The 13,605-nt window shown below is 38.6% G+C and overlaps 1 protein-coding gene across 1 annotated transcript; it reads right to left on the bottom strand.

Moving 5' to 3' along the window:
* Positions 1 to 2,633: 2,633 nt before the first annotated feature.
* Positions 2,634 to 8,295, bottom strand: KRT27 (keratin 27). Its single transcript, XM_010842592.1, has 8 exons — positions 7,815 to 8,295; positions 7,238 to 7,320; positions 6,295 to 6,451; positions 5,881 to 6,042; positions 5,672 to 5,797; positions 3,746 to 3,963; positions 3,509 to 3,558; positions 2,634 to 2,955 (listed from the first exon to the last, which is right to left on the bottom strand). The coding sequence occupies exons 1-8, from the start codon at positions 8,256 to 8,258 to the stop codon at positions 2,813 to 2,815; spliced, it is 1,383 nt and encodes a 460-aa protein (XP_010840894.1). The 5' UTR covers positions 8,259 to 8,295; the 3' UTR covers positions 2,634 to 2,812.
* Positions 8,296 to 13,605: the final 5,310 nt, after the last annotated feature.

Below are 13,605 nucleotides of genomic sequence, written 5' to 3'. Positions count from 1 at the left end.
CTAGTCAAGGCTGTGGTTTTTCCTGTGGTCATGTATGGATGTGAGAGTTGGACTGTGAAGAAGGCTGAGCGCTGAAGAATTGATGCTTTTGAACTGTGGTGTTGGAGAAGACTCTTGAGAGCCCCTTGGATTGCAAGGAGATCCAACCAGTCCATTCTGAAGGAGATCAGTTCTGGGATTTCTCTGGAAGGAATGATGCTGAAGCTGAAACTCCAGTACTTTGGCCACCTCATGTGAAGAGTTGACTCATTGGAAAAGACTCTGATGCTGGGAGGGGTTGGGGGCAGGAGGAGAAGGGGACGACAGAGGATGAGATGGCTGGATGGCATCACTGACTCAATGGGCGTGAGTCTGAGTGAATTCAGGGAGTTGGTGATGGACAGGGAGGCCTGGCGTGCTGCGATTCATGGGGTTGCAAAGAGTGGGACACGACTGAGCGACTGAACTGAACCTAACTGAATGATTAGTAAAGTTGAGTCTCCTTTCATGTGTTTATTGGCTACTTATATATCTACCCTAGTGTTTTAATTATAGTAACTTTGTAATATATTTTGAAATCAGGAAGTGTGATACCTTCAGCTTTGTTCTTTCCCAAAATTGTTTTGGTTATCAAGAGTCTTTTGTGTTTCTCTATGAATTTTAGCATTTTTTTTCTATTTCTGTAAAAAAATACAGTTGGGATTTTGATAGGGATTGTTTGAATTTGTAGAGCATGTTGGTAGTAGAAACATTTTAATAATATTAATTCTTCCAGTCTGTGAACTTGAATGTCTCTTCATTTATTTGCCTCTGCTATAATTACTTTCATCAATATTTTATAGTTTTCAGTGTACAAATATTTTAGCTCTTTGATTAAATTTATTGCTAGATATTTTATTCTTTTTTATGCTATTGTAAGTAAGATTGTTTATTTTTTTTGGATAATTTGTTTGTACATAAAACTATAGCTGATTTTTAAAAAACGTTGAGTTGTATCCTGCAACTTTGCTGAATTCATTAGTTCTAATAGTTTTTTGAGGACGTTTTTAGGGTTTTCTATATTTAAGATTATGTCATCTGCAAGCTGAGACAATTTTGCTTCTTCCTTTTGGATTTGGATGCCTTTTATTTCTTTTTCATACCTAATTGCTCTGGCTAGGACTTCCAGTACTGTATTGAATAGAAGTGGCAAGAGTAGACATGATCTTAGAAGAAAAGATTTTTGTTCCTGATCTTAGAGGAAAAGCTTTAAGCTCTTCACCATTGAGTTTGATGTTAGCTGTGGGACTGTCATGTATAGCCTTTGCTGTGATGGAATACATCCTTCTATACCAAATTTTTTGAGTATTTTTAACCTGAAAGTGTTTGAGTTTTGTCATATGCTTTTTCGGCCTCTATTGAGACGATCATATGATTTTTATCCTTCTTTCTGTTAATGTGATGTGTCATATTTATTGATTTGCATGTATTGAACCATCTTGCATCCCAGGGATAAATCTCACTTGATCTTGGTATATGACCTTCTTAATACACTCTTGAATTTGTTTGCTAATATTTTGTTGAAGACTTTTGCACCTATGTTCATCAGAGATATTGATCTATAATTTTATTATCTTGTAGTGTTTTTGTCTTTGGTATCAGGGTAATGCTGGCTTTGTAAAATGAGTTTATAAAATTTCTCTCTTATTTAATTTTTTGGAAGAGTTTAAGAAAGATAGGCATTGATTCTTCTTTAAGTGGTAGAATTCACCAGGAAACCACCTGGTCACGGGCTTTTCTTTGCTGAGAAGTTATGATTACCAATTCAATCTCTTTATTCATTATTGGTCTGTTCAAATTTTATATTTCTTCTTGATTCAGTCTAGGTAAATTGTATGTTTCGTGCTGCGATTCATGGGGTCACAAAGAGTCAGACACGACTGAGCGACTGAACTGAACTGAACTGAACAATTTGTTTCTTGTAAATGATCCATTTTGTTGGTATATAAATATTCTAGTATTTTCTTTTTTTATATTTATTTTATTTGTCTGCACTGGGTCTTAGTTGCAGCATGGAAACTCTTAGTTGAAGCATGTGGGATCCTTGAGCAGGGATAGAACCTAGGCCTTCTGCATTGGAAGCACGAAGTATTAGCCACTGGACCACCAGGGAAGTCCCTCTAGTGTTTTCTTATGAGCCTTTGTATTTCAGGCATCTGTTGTAATGTCTCCTTTTTCACTGATACTTTTATTCATTTGAGTCCTCTCTTTTTTTCTTGGTTAGTCTAGTTAAAGATTTGTCAATTTTATCTTTTCAAAAAAACCAACTCAGTTTTGTTGACCTTTTCTAATGTCATTCTAGTCTTTACGTCATTTATTTCTGATTGTTCAATTCCTTATATTTCTACTTCTATGAGCATGTTGCACTCAGTGATTGGATTTTATTAACTGTTTTACTCTTACTGTTGGTATATGCTCAACAAGTATTTACTGAAGGAAGGAAGGTTTAAAATTTGACAAAGATGTGAAAAAGACACCAACTAGTTTTTTGCTTATTAAACTTAACACCTAACTTGTGAAGACCATTGCCTTAAAGAGAAGAAATTAAAAACAAATTCAGTTTCTGTTGGGGGGGGTATATTTAAAATGCAAAGACTGACCAGAACCAGTGAAGATGACTTGCAACAGGAAGAACTTTTATTGAAACACCACCACAGAGAAAGTCAAAGAAATGTTACTACTCTAAAAATAAATGTTTTTAAAAGTTCATTGGAAGAAAAGCAGAGAAGTGAGGGCTCTTATTTAGGAACCTAGCTTTGATTTGATATTTTGATTTAGGGGCATCCTTTTGGGCTCAGGAAGGCACCCTCTGTTCACTCTTCACGTTGTTGACTTTGGTGGACTTCTCTTCCACACTGTGAACTCTAGAGGACAGAACTTTGCCACGAGGATCTATTTCTTCAACAATTGTTTTAACCACGGTGGCTTTAGATGGATCTAAAATGACATATATACTGCAGTAATATGGATACAACCAGAGATTATCATACTAAGAAGTAAGTCAAAATAACAAGGACAATGCATATGATATCACTTATGTGTGGAATCTAAAAGATGATACAAATGAACCTCTCTGTGAAATAGAAACAGAATCAGGGATACAGAGAACAGACTGGTGGTCACCTAGGGGGAGGGGTTTGGATGGGTGGATTGGGAGGCTGGGCTTGGCATATGTAAACTTTTATATGCAGAATGGATAAACAAGTTCCTACTGTATAGCATGGAGAATTATATTCAATAATCTATGATAAACCATAGTGGAAAAGAATATTAAAAAAGAATATGTATATGTATATATATATATAATTGAATCACTTTGCTGTACAGCAGAACTTAATACAACATTGGAAGTCAACTATACTTCACTTTTAAAAAGGAAAAAAGTAAAATGAGATATGAATTGTTAGAATTTATCAAATTCATAAAGGGGAAATAACTCATTCCTTGAAACATATGCAAATGTTGAATGTTCAACCCAGCTTTTGTTTACCTTTTATCTGATGTCCTGGCCCACCATAGCCTTTTGATTTAGCGCAAGAGCTGTAAAAATATAAAGTATGTATTAAATATTTGACACTGTTTTGCAAGAAACTGATTTAAGATGGGAGATAACTGAACTCTTAACACTAAGAGTTTATGTACACATGACCTAGATCATAGATACTTTGGATTTCAAAGAAGTCTTTAATAACCTTAAAATAGTTTTTTCAGTGTAAATAGTACTTACCCATCCTCTCCATCTATCAGGCGGCAGTAGGTCTCGATTTCTTTTTCTAGGTGGACCTTGATGTCCAGGAGCTGTTCGTATTCCAGTTTCTGGCCCTCGGTCTCGGTCCTGACCTGGTGCAGCTGCTCCTCCAGGGCTCCGATCTGAGCCTGGATCTGGGCCAGCTGTGCACAGTAGTTGCCCTCCGTCTCCGTCAAGGAGCACTCCAGGGAGTGTTTCTGAGGATCAGTGAGACATAATTTAGTAGCTGATGTCACTGTTTTAGGATATGGCAAAGCACTTAAGAGATATTGAGAGAGTTATCCTTATATAATAACCGTATTCCTCTTGTTTAATACTAATTGTTGCCCTTATTAGATGTCATACTATTTTTAATCTATTGGAGAATAGTACAGTTGGTGGTAAATGCTATTCATATCCGCAAGAGTGTTAGAAAAATTGTTTTCTCCTAGGACACAGTCTAAAGATCCGTCCCCTCTCACTTACCCTGTGCTTTGGTATAGTTTGCCACTGTTTCCAGGAATTAAAGTCCCCCTACACTTTGCGAACTCATTTCTAATCATGTGGCAGCTTTGTGTCATGAGGATTATAGCTCTTACATTAAATAAGTAATCCTGGGATTTCCCTGGTGGTGCAGTGGTTAAGAATCTGCCTGACAGTGCAGAGGATGTGCCACAACTACAGAGCCTGCACTCTGGAGCCCATGCTCTGCAACAAGAGAAACCGCTGTAATGAGGAGCCTACACACCGCAGCCAGAAAGTGGTCCCTGCTCGCCACGAATAGAGAAAGCCCATGTGTAGCAATGCAGACTGAAGGCAGCTAAAAATATATTTTAAAAAAACTTTAAAAAAGTAATCTCTGCATACATTTTCTGGAAGTAAATGATCTCAAGAAAAGAGTGGTCTTCCTAGGCTTTAAATAGTTTGATTCATTGGCTTTATGGGTGCTTGCTGTAATTTTACATGGGATGACAATGAGCGTGTCTTGTTCTTGTACCTGCAAGAATTTTACATATGTTTATAGCCTCTTCTGGAAGTTTACTAGCCATAGTAGAAAAACTATAGACTTGGGAGTTAGAAAATTTGGAGAGAAGTTCTGGTACCTTTGTATCTGACTGTGGGACTCTTGGAAAATTGCTTAACTTCTTTGAACCTCAGATTCTTCTCTTGGAAATAATAACATGAAATATAAAGTCTGGTCTGCCCAAGCCCCAGGGTTATTGTGGACTCATGTAGGTGAAAGTGCTGGGCAACACTTAATGAAAACGGTTATTATTAATATTATTGTCATGCATGTTGAGCTTTATGGGCAGCCTTCATGCCTCTACTTTGCTTGTTTATGTCACTTAAAAGGGAACCTGTGAGTATTCCAATTAAAATTAAGTGGCCCAAAGGAATGCTAGATAAAGAAACTAGGATGGGTGCAAGTGTGTTTTTGCATTCCCTGAACAGTGATTTTTGATCTTTTGACGTGGGAGAGAAGACTCAGGGTAAAAACTGTTTTCTTCTTTTTTTGTTATTTATTTTTATTTATTTATTTGGCTATGCCAAGTCTTAGTTGTAACATGTGGGATCTTTAGGTGCAGCATGTGGGATCTTTAGGTGCAGCATGTGGGATCTAGTCCCTTGACCAGGGATGGAACCTGGGCTCCCTGCATTGGGAGTACAGAGTCTTACTTAGCTCCTGTTTCTTTTTGAGTACCTAAAAAATCATTGTATTTTTTAATTCTAACATTTCACAATTATTAGCATCTTGGTATAATTTTCAGGCCAAAGATATTCCACTGTGAAAAATGCAAATGTATCTTACTTCAGGCAGAGTAATGACTGGATAAAAATGAAAATTAATAATAACAGGTGGCAGAAAAACTCTGATTTTTTTCCCCTCAACTTCTAAAGCAACTCTTTGGTGTCATTTTTACTTACTGTTGCTAAAAGAGACTGAAGTTCAATCTCCAGGGTTTGAAGATTACGTTTCATCTCAGTCAGTTCATTCCGAGCTGAAGTGGTGGCGCCAGCATCATCAGAAATCTGCTGCTGCAGCGAAGCGCTCTGAAACGTTATGAGCCTTGTTATGAGCGATGCTTGGATCAGCACCGGGTGCCAAGTCAGCGCATCCCTAGCTTGCTTTTTACCTTTTCGTTGAACCAGGCCTCCGCGTCCCTGCGGTTCTGCTCCGCCAGGGCTTCGTACTCAGCCCGCATGTTGTTCAGCAGAACCGTGAGGTCCACGCCGGGCGCCGCATTCATTTCCACGTTCACATTGCCTCCGGCCGCGCACTGCAGAGCCTTCATCTCCTAAAAGAAACCATGTTGGGATCGGAATATTTCTGAAGGAGCCAGACAGACACGATCCATATATATAGTTAGAAACTTCTGTTAGGGTTTCTTTGGAGGGAGATGAACAGAAACATTTCAGACCATCTAAGCCATATGGAGAAATCAACAAATTCTTTCTTGAATTCAAGATATTATATTTGTCATCTGAAATGTATTTTTAAACATCGGGAGGAAGGCAGGCTGTAAAATCAGGGGGGAGAGACCACCTACCTCCTCGTGGTTCTTCTTGAGGTAAGCCAGCTCCTCACTGAGTGTCTCCAGCTGAATCTCTAAGTCCGTTCTGCACAGAGTCAGTTCATCCAGGACCCTGCGCAAACTGCTGACATCCGCGTCCACGCTCTGATGGAGGGCCTGTTCATTTTCAAACCTTAGAAAAATATTTGAAAGCGTCATCACATCAGTCATCACCTTTTGTGTTAAGTCGCTCAGTTGTGTCCCACTATTTGCCACCCTGTGGACTGTAACCCTCCAGGCTCCTCTGTCCGTGGAATTCTCCAGGCAAGAATACTAGCGTAGGTAGCCATTCCCTTCTTCAGGGGATCTTCCCAATCCAGGGATTGAACCTGGGGTTTCCTGCACTGCAGGCAGATTCTTTACCCTCTGAGCCACCAGGGAAGCCCCATCATCACCTTTTAGGTCATCATAGAACTCAAGCTAAGGGACTTCCCTGCTGGTCTCCTGGTTAAGACTCCGCACTTGCACTGCAGAGGGTCCCATCTCTGGTGGAGGAACTAATTATCTTACATGCCACAAGGCATGGCAAATAAAATAAAATAGAATAAACTCAAAGTAGAAAGGATATTTAAAAAGGTTAAAGCAGAAACTGTATAAAACAAAACAAAATACCCTTCAAACTAAGCTTTTGAGTCCAACTGTTAAAATATACTCCAAACTTCAGGTAGATTATTCATAATCATAAAAATAAATAAATTTCTTTGACACAAGAGAATGAGAAAACTCAAAATTCCTTTTTGTATGACTTTGACATTCATTTGTGTCAGTCCCCCAATAAAATATATAATTCAGTGAGTCATTCGAACACGCATTTGGTTTAAAACAAATAAACTCAAAGAATGGAGGTGACCTCAAATAGCCTAAATAAAAGAGGGAAAGGCTTAGGCAACTGTTTTGGTTTCTTTTCAGCCCCACTTACTTTAGTCTGAAGTCATCAGCTGTGAGCCTTGCATTGTCATTTTGCAGGACAATATTGGCATTGCTTGTTGTTGCAGAAATTATCTGATCAATGGAGAATTAGTTAAGAATGAGGAAATATTTTTAAAAATTCAGATTTCCTTGAAATAAAGTCAACTATAAAATTATAGCAATGTTTTTGGCATCCTGTCTCTAATAAGAAGATGATTCTTGAAAATGGAAAATTTAAGTATAGCCTCTTTTACTCTCTATCTTACCCATTAAAAAAGAAAAAAACTTTCTATGGAAAACTTTCTATGTAAATATATAACTGGAGACATTGGGCAGTTTTTGATATTTTAGTATTTCTGAAAGCATAAACATGTATACCACATACCAGATGATGAGTAAGCCAAGTTTGAAGACCAGAATTTTAATATAATAATTTTAATATTAATATTAAATATTAGTTTTAATATTAATAAACTACCGAAAATTAGCAGCTGAGAGCAAAGTCTTGCTGTGATCACTTAGGCATCTGTGCCTGTGTGGCTAATTACCCTTACAGGTACTAAACCTCATGGCACTGTGTTTCTTACCTGGTTCCTAAGGTCGTCAATCACCGTGAAGTATCTGCTATAATCGTGATCAAGACCACGGCAGGAACCAGGCCCAAATTTCTCATACCAGCCCTTGATCTTCAGCTCCAAGTCGGCGTTGGCCTCCTCCAGGGCACGCACGTTGTCCAGGTAGGAGGCCAGGCGGTCGTTGAGGTTCTGCATGGTCACCTTCTCATTGCCAGAGAGGAGGCCATGTTCATTTCCAGTGAAGGCCGTGCAGGAAGCACTTCCTCCGCCCAGCCCCCCGCTGTAGCTTCCCGCAGAGGAGCTGCCTCCAAAGGCGCAGGTGAAGCCGCTTCCAAAGCCTGGCACACTGCCTGTGCTGCCGACCCCAAAGCCGGCTCCCCCACCGGAGAGCCGCACAGAGCCAGCTCCTCCGCAGGAGCCAAGGCGTCTGGATGCAGAAGAAAAGCGCACGCTCATGGTGTCTAGACTGCCCTGCTTGTTCCTGGAGGTAAGCTCTGATGGCAAATGTCCTACTGAAACAGTTTCGTGTACCTTTATATACACATTATCAGGGTGTTTCCTGGTGAACTCTGCTACCCATAGCAAAAAGTTGTTTGTCAGCTCATCTGAAGTATTCATAATTAGGTATTTTTTTCTTAAATGAATGCCTTTACCCTAATGTGTCCATTCTGTAGGTGGGTAGTTGCCTTGGGGTTATTTGTTATCTCCAAAATGAGAAAGGGAGGAGTATTATCAAGATTATTATAGGGATGCATTTCAAATTTAGCATGAGTAATCCTTCCTGTCTTCCAGGCCTTAGGACTATAAAGTTCCTATAAGAATAAAATAGTGTGACACACAAGTTTCTTTTTCCCTTGCTCAAAGCAATAACTTTGCTTTTTCTCTAGTAAGTGAGCCATCATAGTCATGGTTTTCTATAGATAATCATGATCCTTTTGGATAGATCAAAAATAATTTCAAGAACCAGTGGGTTCATGGTACCAGAGGAAGAAGGCCAGGTACAAAATGAAAATTAAGGAATTAAATGGGCTTTTCTTTGAAGACAGATAGTCTTCTCTTGATTCTTATCCCTCCTGAGTTACATCTTTATTGGTTTTCTGTCTAAGCTCTTTTCTAACCAGGTTAAATAACAGTATTGGCATTTTTAGGGCAGTGAAACTGTTCTATGTGGTATTATGTTGGTGGATACATGTCATTATACGTGCGTCAAAACCCATAGTATGTACAACACAAAGAACGAACCTTAATGAAATGGACTTCAGTTCAGTTCAGTCGCTCAGTCGTGTCCCACTCTTTGCGACCCCATGAATCGCAGCACGCCAGGCCTCCCTGCCCATCACCAACTCCCGGAGTTCACTGAGACTCACGTCCATCGAGTCAGTGATGCCATCCAGCCATCTCATCCTCTGTCGTCCCCTTTTCCTCCTGCCCCCAACCCCTCCCAGCATCAGAGTCTTTTCCAATGAGTCAACTCTTCGCATCAGGTGGCCAAAGTACTGGAGTTTCAGCTTTAGCATCATTCCTTCCAAAGAAATCCCAGGGCTGATCTCCTTCAGAATGGACTGGTTGGATCTCCTTGCAGTCCGAGGGACTCTCAAGAGTCTTCTCCAACACCTCAGTTCAAAAGCATCAATTCTTCAGCACTCAGTCTTCTTCACAGTCCAACTCTCACATCCATACGTGACCACAGGAAAAACCATAGCATTGACTAGACAGACCTTTGTTGGCAAAGTAATGTCTTTGCTTTTGAATATGCTATCTAGGTTCGTCATAACTTTCCTTCCAAGGAGTGTCTTAATTTCATGGCTGCAGTCACCATCTGTAGTGATTTTGGAGCCCCCAAAAATAAAGTCTGACACTGTTTCCACTGTTTCCCCATCTATTTGCCATGAAGTGATGAGAACAGATGCCATGATCTTCATTTTCTGAGTGTTGAGCTTTAAGCCAACTTTTTCACTCTCCTCTTTCACTTTCATCAAGAGGCTTTATAGTTCCTCTTCACTTTCTGCCATAAGGGTGGTGTCATCTGCATATCTGAGTTTACTGATATTTCTCCTGGCAATCTTGATTCCAGCTTGTGTTTCTTCCAGTCCAGCGTTTCTCATGATGTACCCTGCATATAAGTTAAATAAGCAGGGTGACAATAGACAGCCTTGACGTACTCCTTTTCCTATTTGGAACCAGTCTGTTGTTCATGTCCAGTTCTAACTGTTGCTTCTTGACCTGCATACAGATTTCTCAAGAGGCAGATCAGGTGGTCTGGTATTCCCATCTCTTTCAGAATTTTCCACAGTTTATTGTGATCCACCCAGTCAAAGGCTTTAGCATAGTTAATAATAATGGACTTAGTTAATAATAATATGTCAGTATTGGTCCATCAGTTGTTACCAGTGCTCCTCACTTAATGCAAGATGTTAATAATAGGGGAAGCTGTGGGGGAATGTGGGGGGAGAGATTGGGAGGAGTGGGTATGTGGAGACTAACAGTACTGGTTAATCTCTATGGGCCTCAGTTCCTTCATCTGTAAAATGAAGGGACTAGACTATGACCTGATATTCCTGTTCTATTTCAGGATTTCTTGTATTTTTACGTTTCTTCCTTTCATTATTTCTAGAAAAATTTTCTGCATTCGTTTCCTCCACTTTTCACTTTCTACTCACCCCTAAATTTTAATCTCGTCATTTTACTGAAACTTATCCCACAAAAATTACTAATTACCCTACATCTCAAATCCAGTCATCATTTTTCATATTTCTTCTCCTATACCCTCTTGGACACATTTGATACTGACCACCTGAGTCTTAACTGAGTCCTAAACGATTGCTTTCAAGAATGTAGCTACATCTCTGCTCCTTTTCTTTCTTCCACTCATAGATTCTGAAAGAATGGTCTAAAATGTGTCATTCTTTACAGTTTTATACTCGCACTTTTTTTTTCCTACCCTCTCTCCCTCAGTGATCTCATCCCTTCTTGCAGCTTTGGCTCTATGTGAATGGTTTCATATTCTCTAATGGCTTCTTCACCATTCTGGACACATTCCTTACTATGCCCATCAGACATTCCTACTTGGACGTTCTATCATGACTTTCAACTCAGTCACCTTGTCATCACACTTTGTTCTTTGGCATCCTTCTCTGTTATTTGTTGGTAGAATTACCCTGAGTCATCTCATGATTATTAAGAAAAATTATAATTGCTCTCATTTTATACCAGCTGTCTCCAGTAATTCACTAGGTACTATTGAATCTACTTCTGCAGTTTCTCTTGAAGAATTTTTCTCTTTTCCTTGTCTTTGTCACTATCATTTTCTTTCAGCTCAGTTATTAGAACCTTAATTGGAATTTTGGTTTCAAGTCTTTTTTCTTTCCATCATGGTCAGGAGGCCAAGACACCAGTCCTGAAGTACCACACCATTCATGTAATTGAAAGAACTTGGGCTGTTGAGTCAGATATGTCAGCATTCACATATCAGTTCTGCCATTTTTCCTAACTGTGGTACTAATGCAAAGTTCATTCTTCTTGAGCCTTCGTTTTTCATTACTAAGATGGAGCCATTACTTGTATTATTCAGAGACTACTGAATGGTAGCTAAATATGTTATGCAACTATGCTTGTCAATGATAGGTAGTCAATGAGTATTTCTTTCCTTCCTCTACTCTCTTTCAGTTTAAATCCATCAACCATAGGCTAGCTGAAGCTTCTTCTCTTGACATTTCAGACTCTTCTTCTACCTGCCTGACTTGTCCATTCTTTTATTTCATTCCTCCTTTCCCTCTCCTCCATTTTGTTCTTTGCTCCATGCTGTTTTCTCCATTTGAGATTATTTAAGATCTTGAGAGATCTTGCATTTGCCAAGAACTACTGACATCTCTTTCAATTATATAGATTGAAAATGAAGTTGATAAAAATATAAATTTTCATGAGCTAATAAGTGAATTTTCAGAAAAGCAAGCCACAAAAACATGCTGATCAATCAAGAAATCACTTTAATAAAGCATTAATTTATTGTATTACATAAAATTAGGACATCAAAAATGTTTTTTTGACTTGTAAGTTTCTGCTATTAAACATGTATCATTATTACCTCTACTATATAAGTAATGAAATGTTTTTAAAGAAAACTATTGATGCTTTAGTACTTCTAGCTGAACTTCTTCCTGAATTTGAGCAAGGAATACGACATTTTCATTTTGCATTAGGCCCTGCAAATTATGTAGCCAACTCTGGTTACTGGGGCCTTCTCTAGGGAAGCTGAAAAATCCTAGAGAAAAGAACTCAAGATACAGGTATTTGAGTGTTTCCCATAAAAGAAACTCACCTGACAACCGCCCTGGAATGAAATACACACACGTACACACAGAACTTTCAAATACTTAAGGCTTTCCTCTTGAAAATGAACAGAATTTCAAAGATCACTTTACACTGAAAAACACCACAATGTGAAAGACAAAGATTCAAAGAAAGAAGCAAAAAATAGCACTCTTGAAACAGATAATCAAAGAAGCTGAAGAAAAAATTTAAAAAGAAAATAATTATAATATCCTTAGAAGTAACAAAATACTGCATATTTGAAATATGAATAGAATATCATCAAAGTTGAACTAGAGAGCAAAAGAAAGAGATCTTGGGATTAAAAGCTAACTCCCACAACCAAATGTCAACAGATTGGTTGGAAAATAAACTTTTAAAAATCTCCCCAACAGTAGAACAAAAAGATAAACGAAAAGATTAGAAAATGAAATGCTTGGTCTAAGAAGAACAGTCTTAAGGAGGCCTTCCTGAAACAGAGAAGGGAGAAAGATTGAAGAAACTATTTTATAAAGAACCAAGTTTCTAAATGGAAAGAGACCACCAAGAACTATGAATAATAAATGAAAAAGAATTACGGTCAGGCACGTGCACAGACTATTTCAGAGAACCATGGAAGAAAAGACAACATGTATCCAAGGATGAGGAAATCAGAATGGTTCGGGACTTCTAAACAGTCCTGGAAGCCATGATTCCAATGAAGAAAGCCTTCAAAATTCTAACTGAAAATGATATTAAACCTAAAATTCTCTACTTTGACAATTAATCATGAGTGAGGATGGAATAAAAATATTTTCAGACATAAAAAGTCAAAAAATTTATCTCTCTTGAACTTTGTCAGGAAGTTATTAGAGGGAAAAATGAACAAGAAACAGGAAAGCTTAGGATCCAGAGAATGGGGTTCCAATACAAGAATGCATTGAACAAATTTCCCTGATGGTGTGTACAAGTTAAGTATGATATGTCTATAAGCAAGTAAGCAGAGTCTCTAACAACCCCAAGAGGCCAGGTTTCCCACTTAAATGGAACTTGCCTTAAATGTAGACAGAGGCAGTGGTGTTCTAAGATACATGGATGATCAAGGAACCCTATCATGTACTTCTATTACATTCCTGTATTAGCCAACTACTTCCTGAAAACAGTGAAATAGAAAGATAAGGTGACCCTGTGTCCTTTTCTGTCGTGTCTTACTTATCAGAAAGCTAGTGGTGAAGAGTGTTGGTAGAATGTAAGCCTATAAAGTGAAATTTAAAAAATAGTTGAGTTTGTTTGATGCAGTGTTCCCACTGTTTTGATAAGAATAAAATGCATATGCATGTATGAGCTACAATATATGAGTTGTGGACTTCCCTGGTGGTCTTGAGGCTGAGACTTATGCTTCCACTGCAGTGGCCATGGGTTCCATCCCTGGTTAGGGAACTGAGATTCCCCCATGTCCTGTGGGGGGATCAGACAAAAAAAAAAAAGAAAGAATTGTGTAATTTCATTGACTGAA

The sequence above is a fragment of the Bison bison genome, unplaced genomic scaffold (assembly GCF_000754665.1).
Source record: "Bison bison bison isolate TAMUID 2011002044 unplaced genomic scaffold, Bison_UMD1.0 scf7180017864180, whole genome shotgun sequence".
Classification (NCBI taxonomy): Eukaryota; Metazoa; Chordata; class Mammalia; order Artiodactyla; family Bovidae; genus Bison; species Bison bison.
The sequence above is the reverse complement of the archived record's forward strand: the minus strand, read 5'-3'. Positions and strand labels throughout refer to the sequence as shown.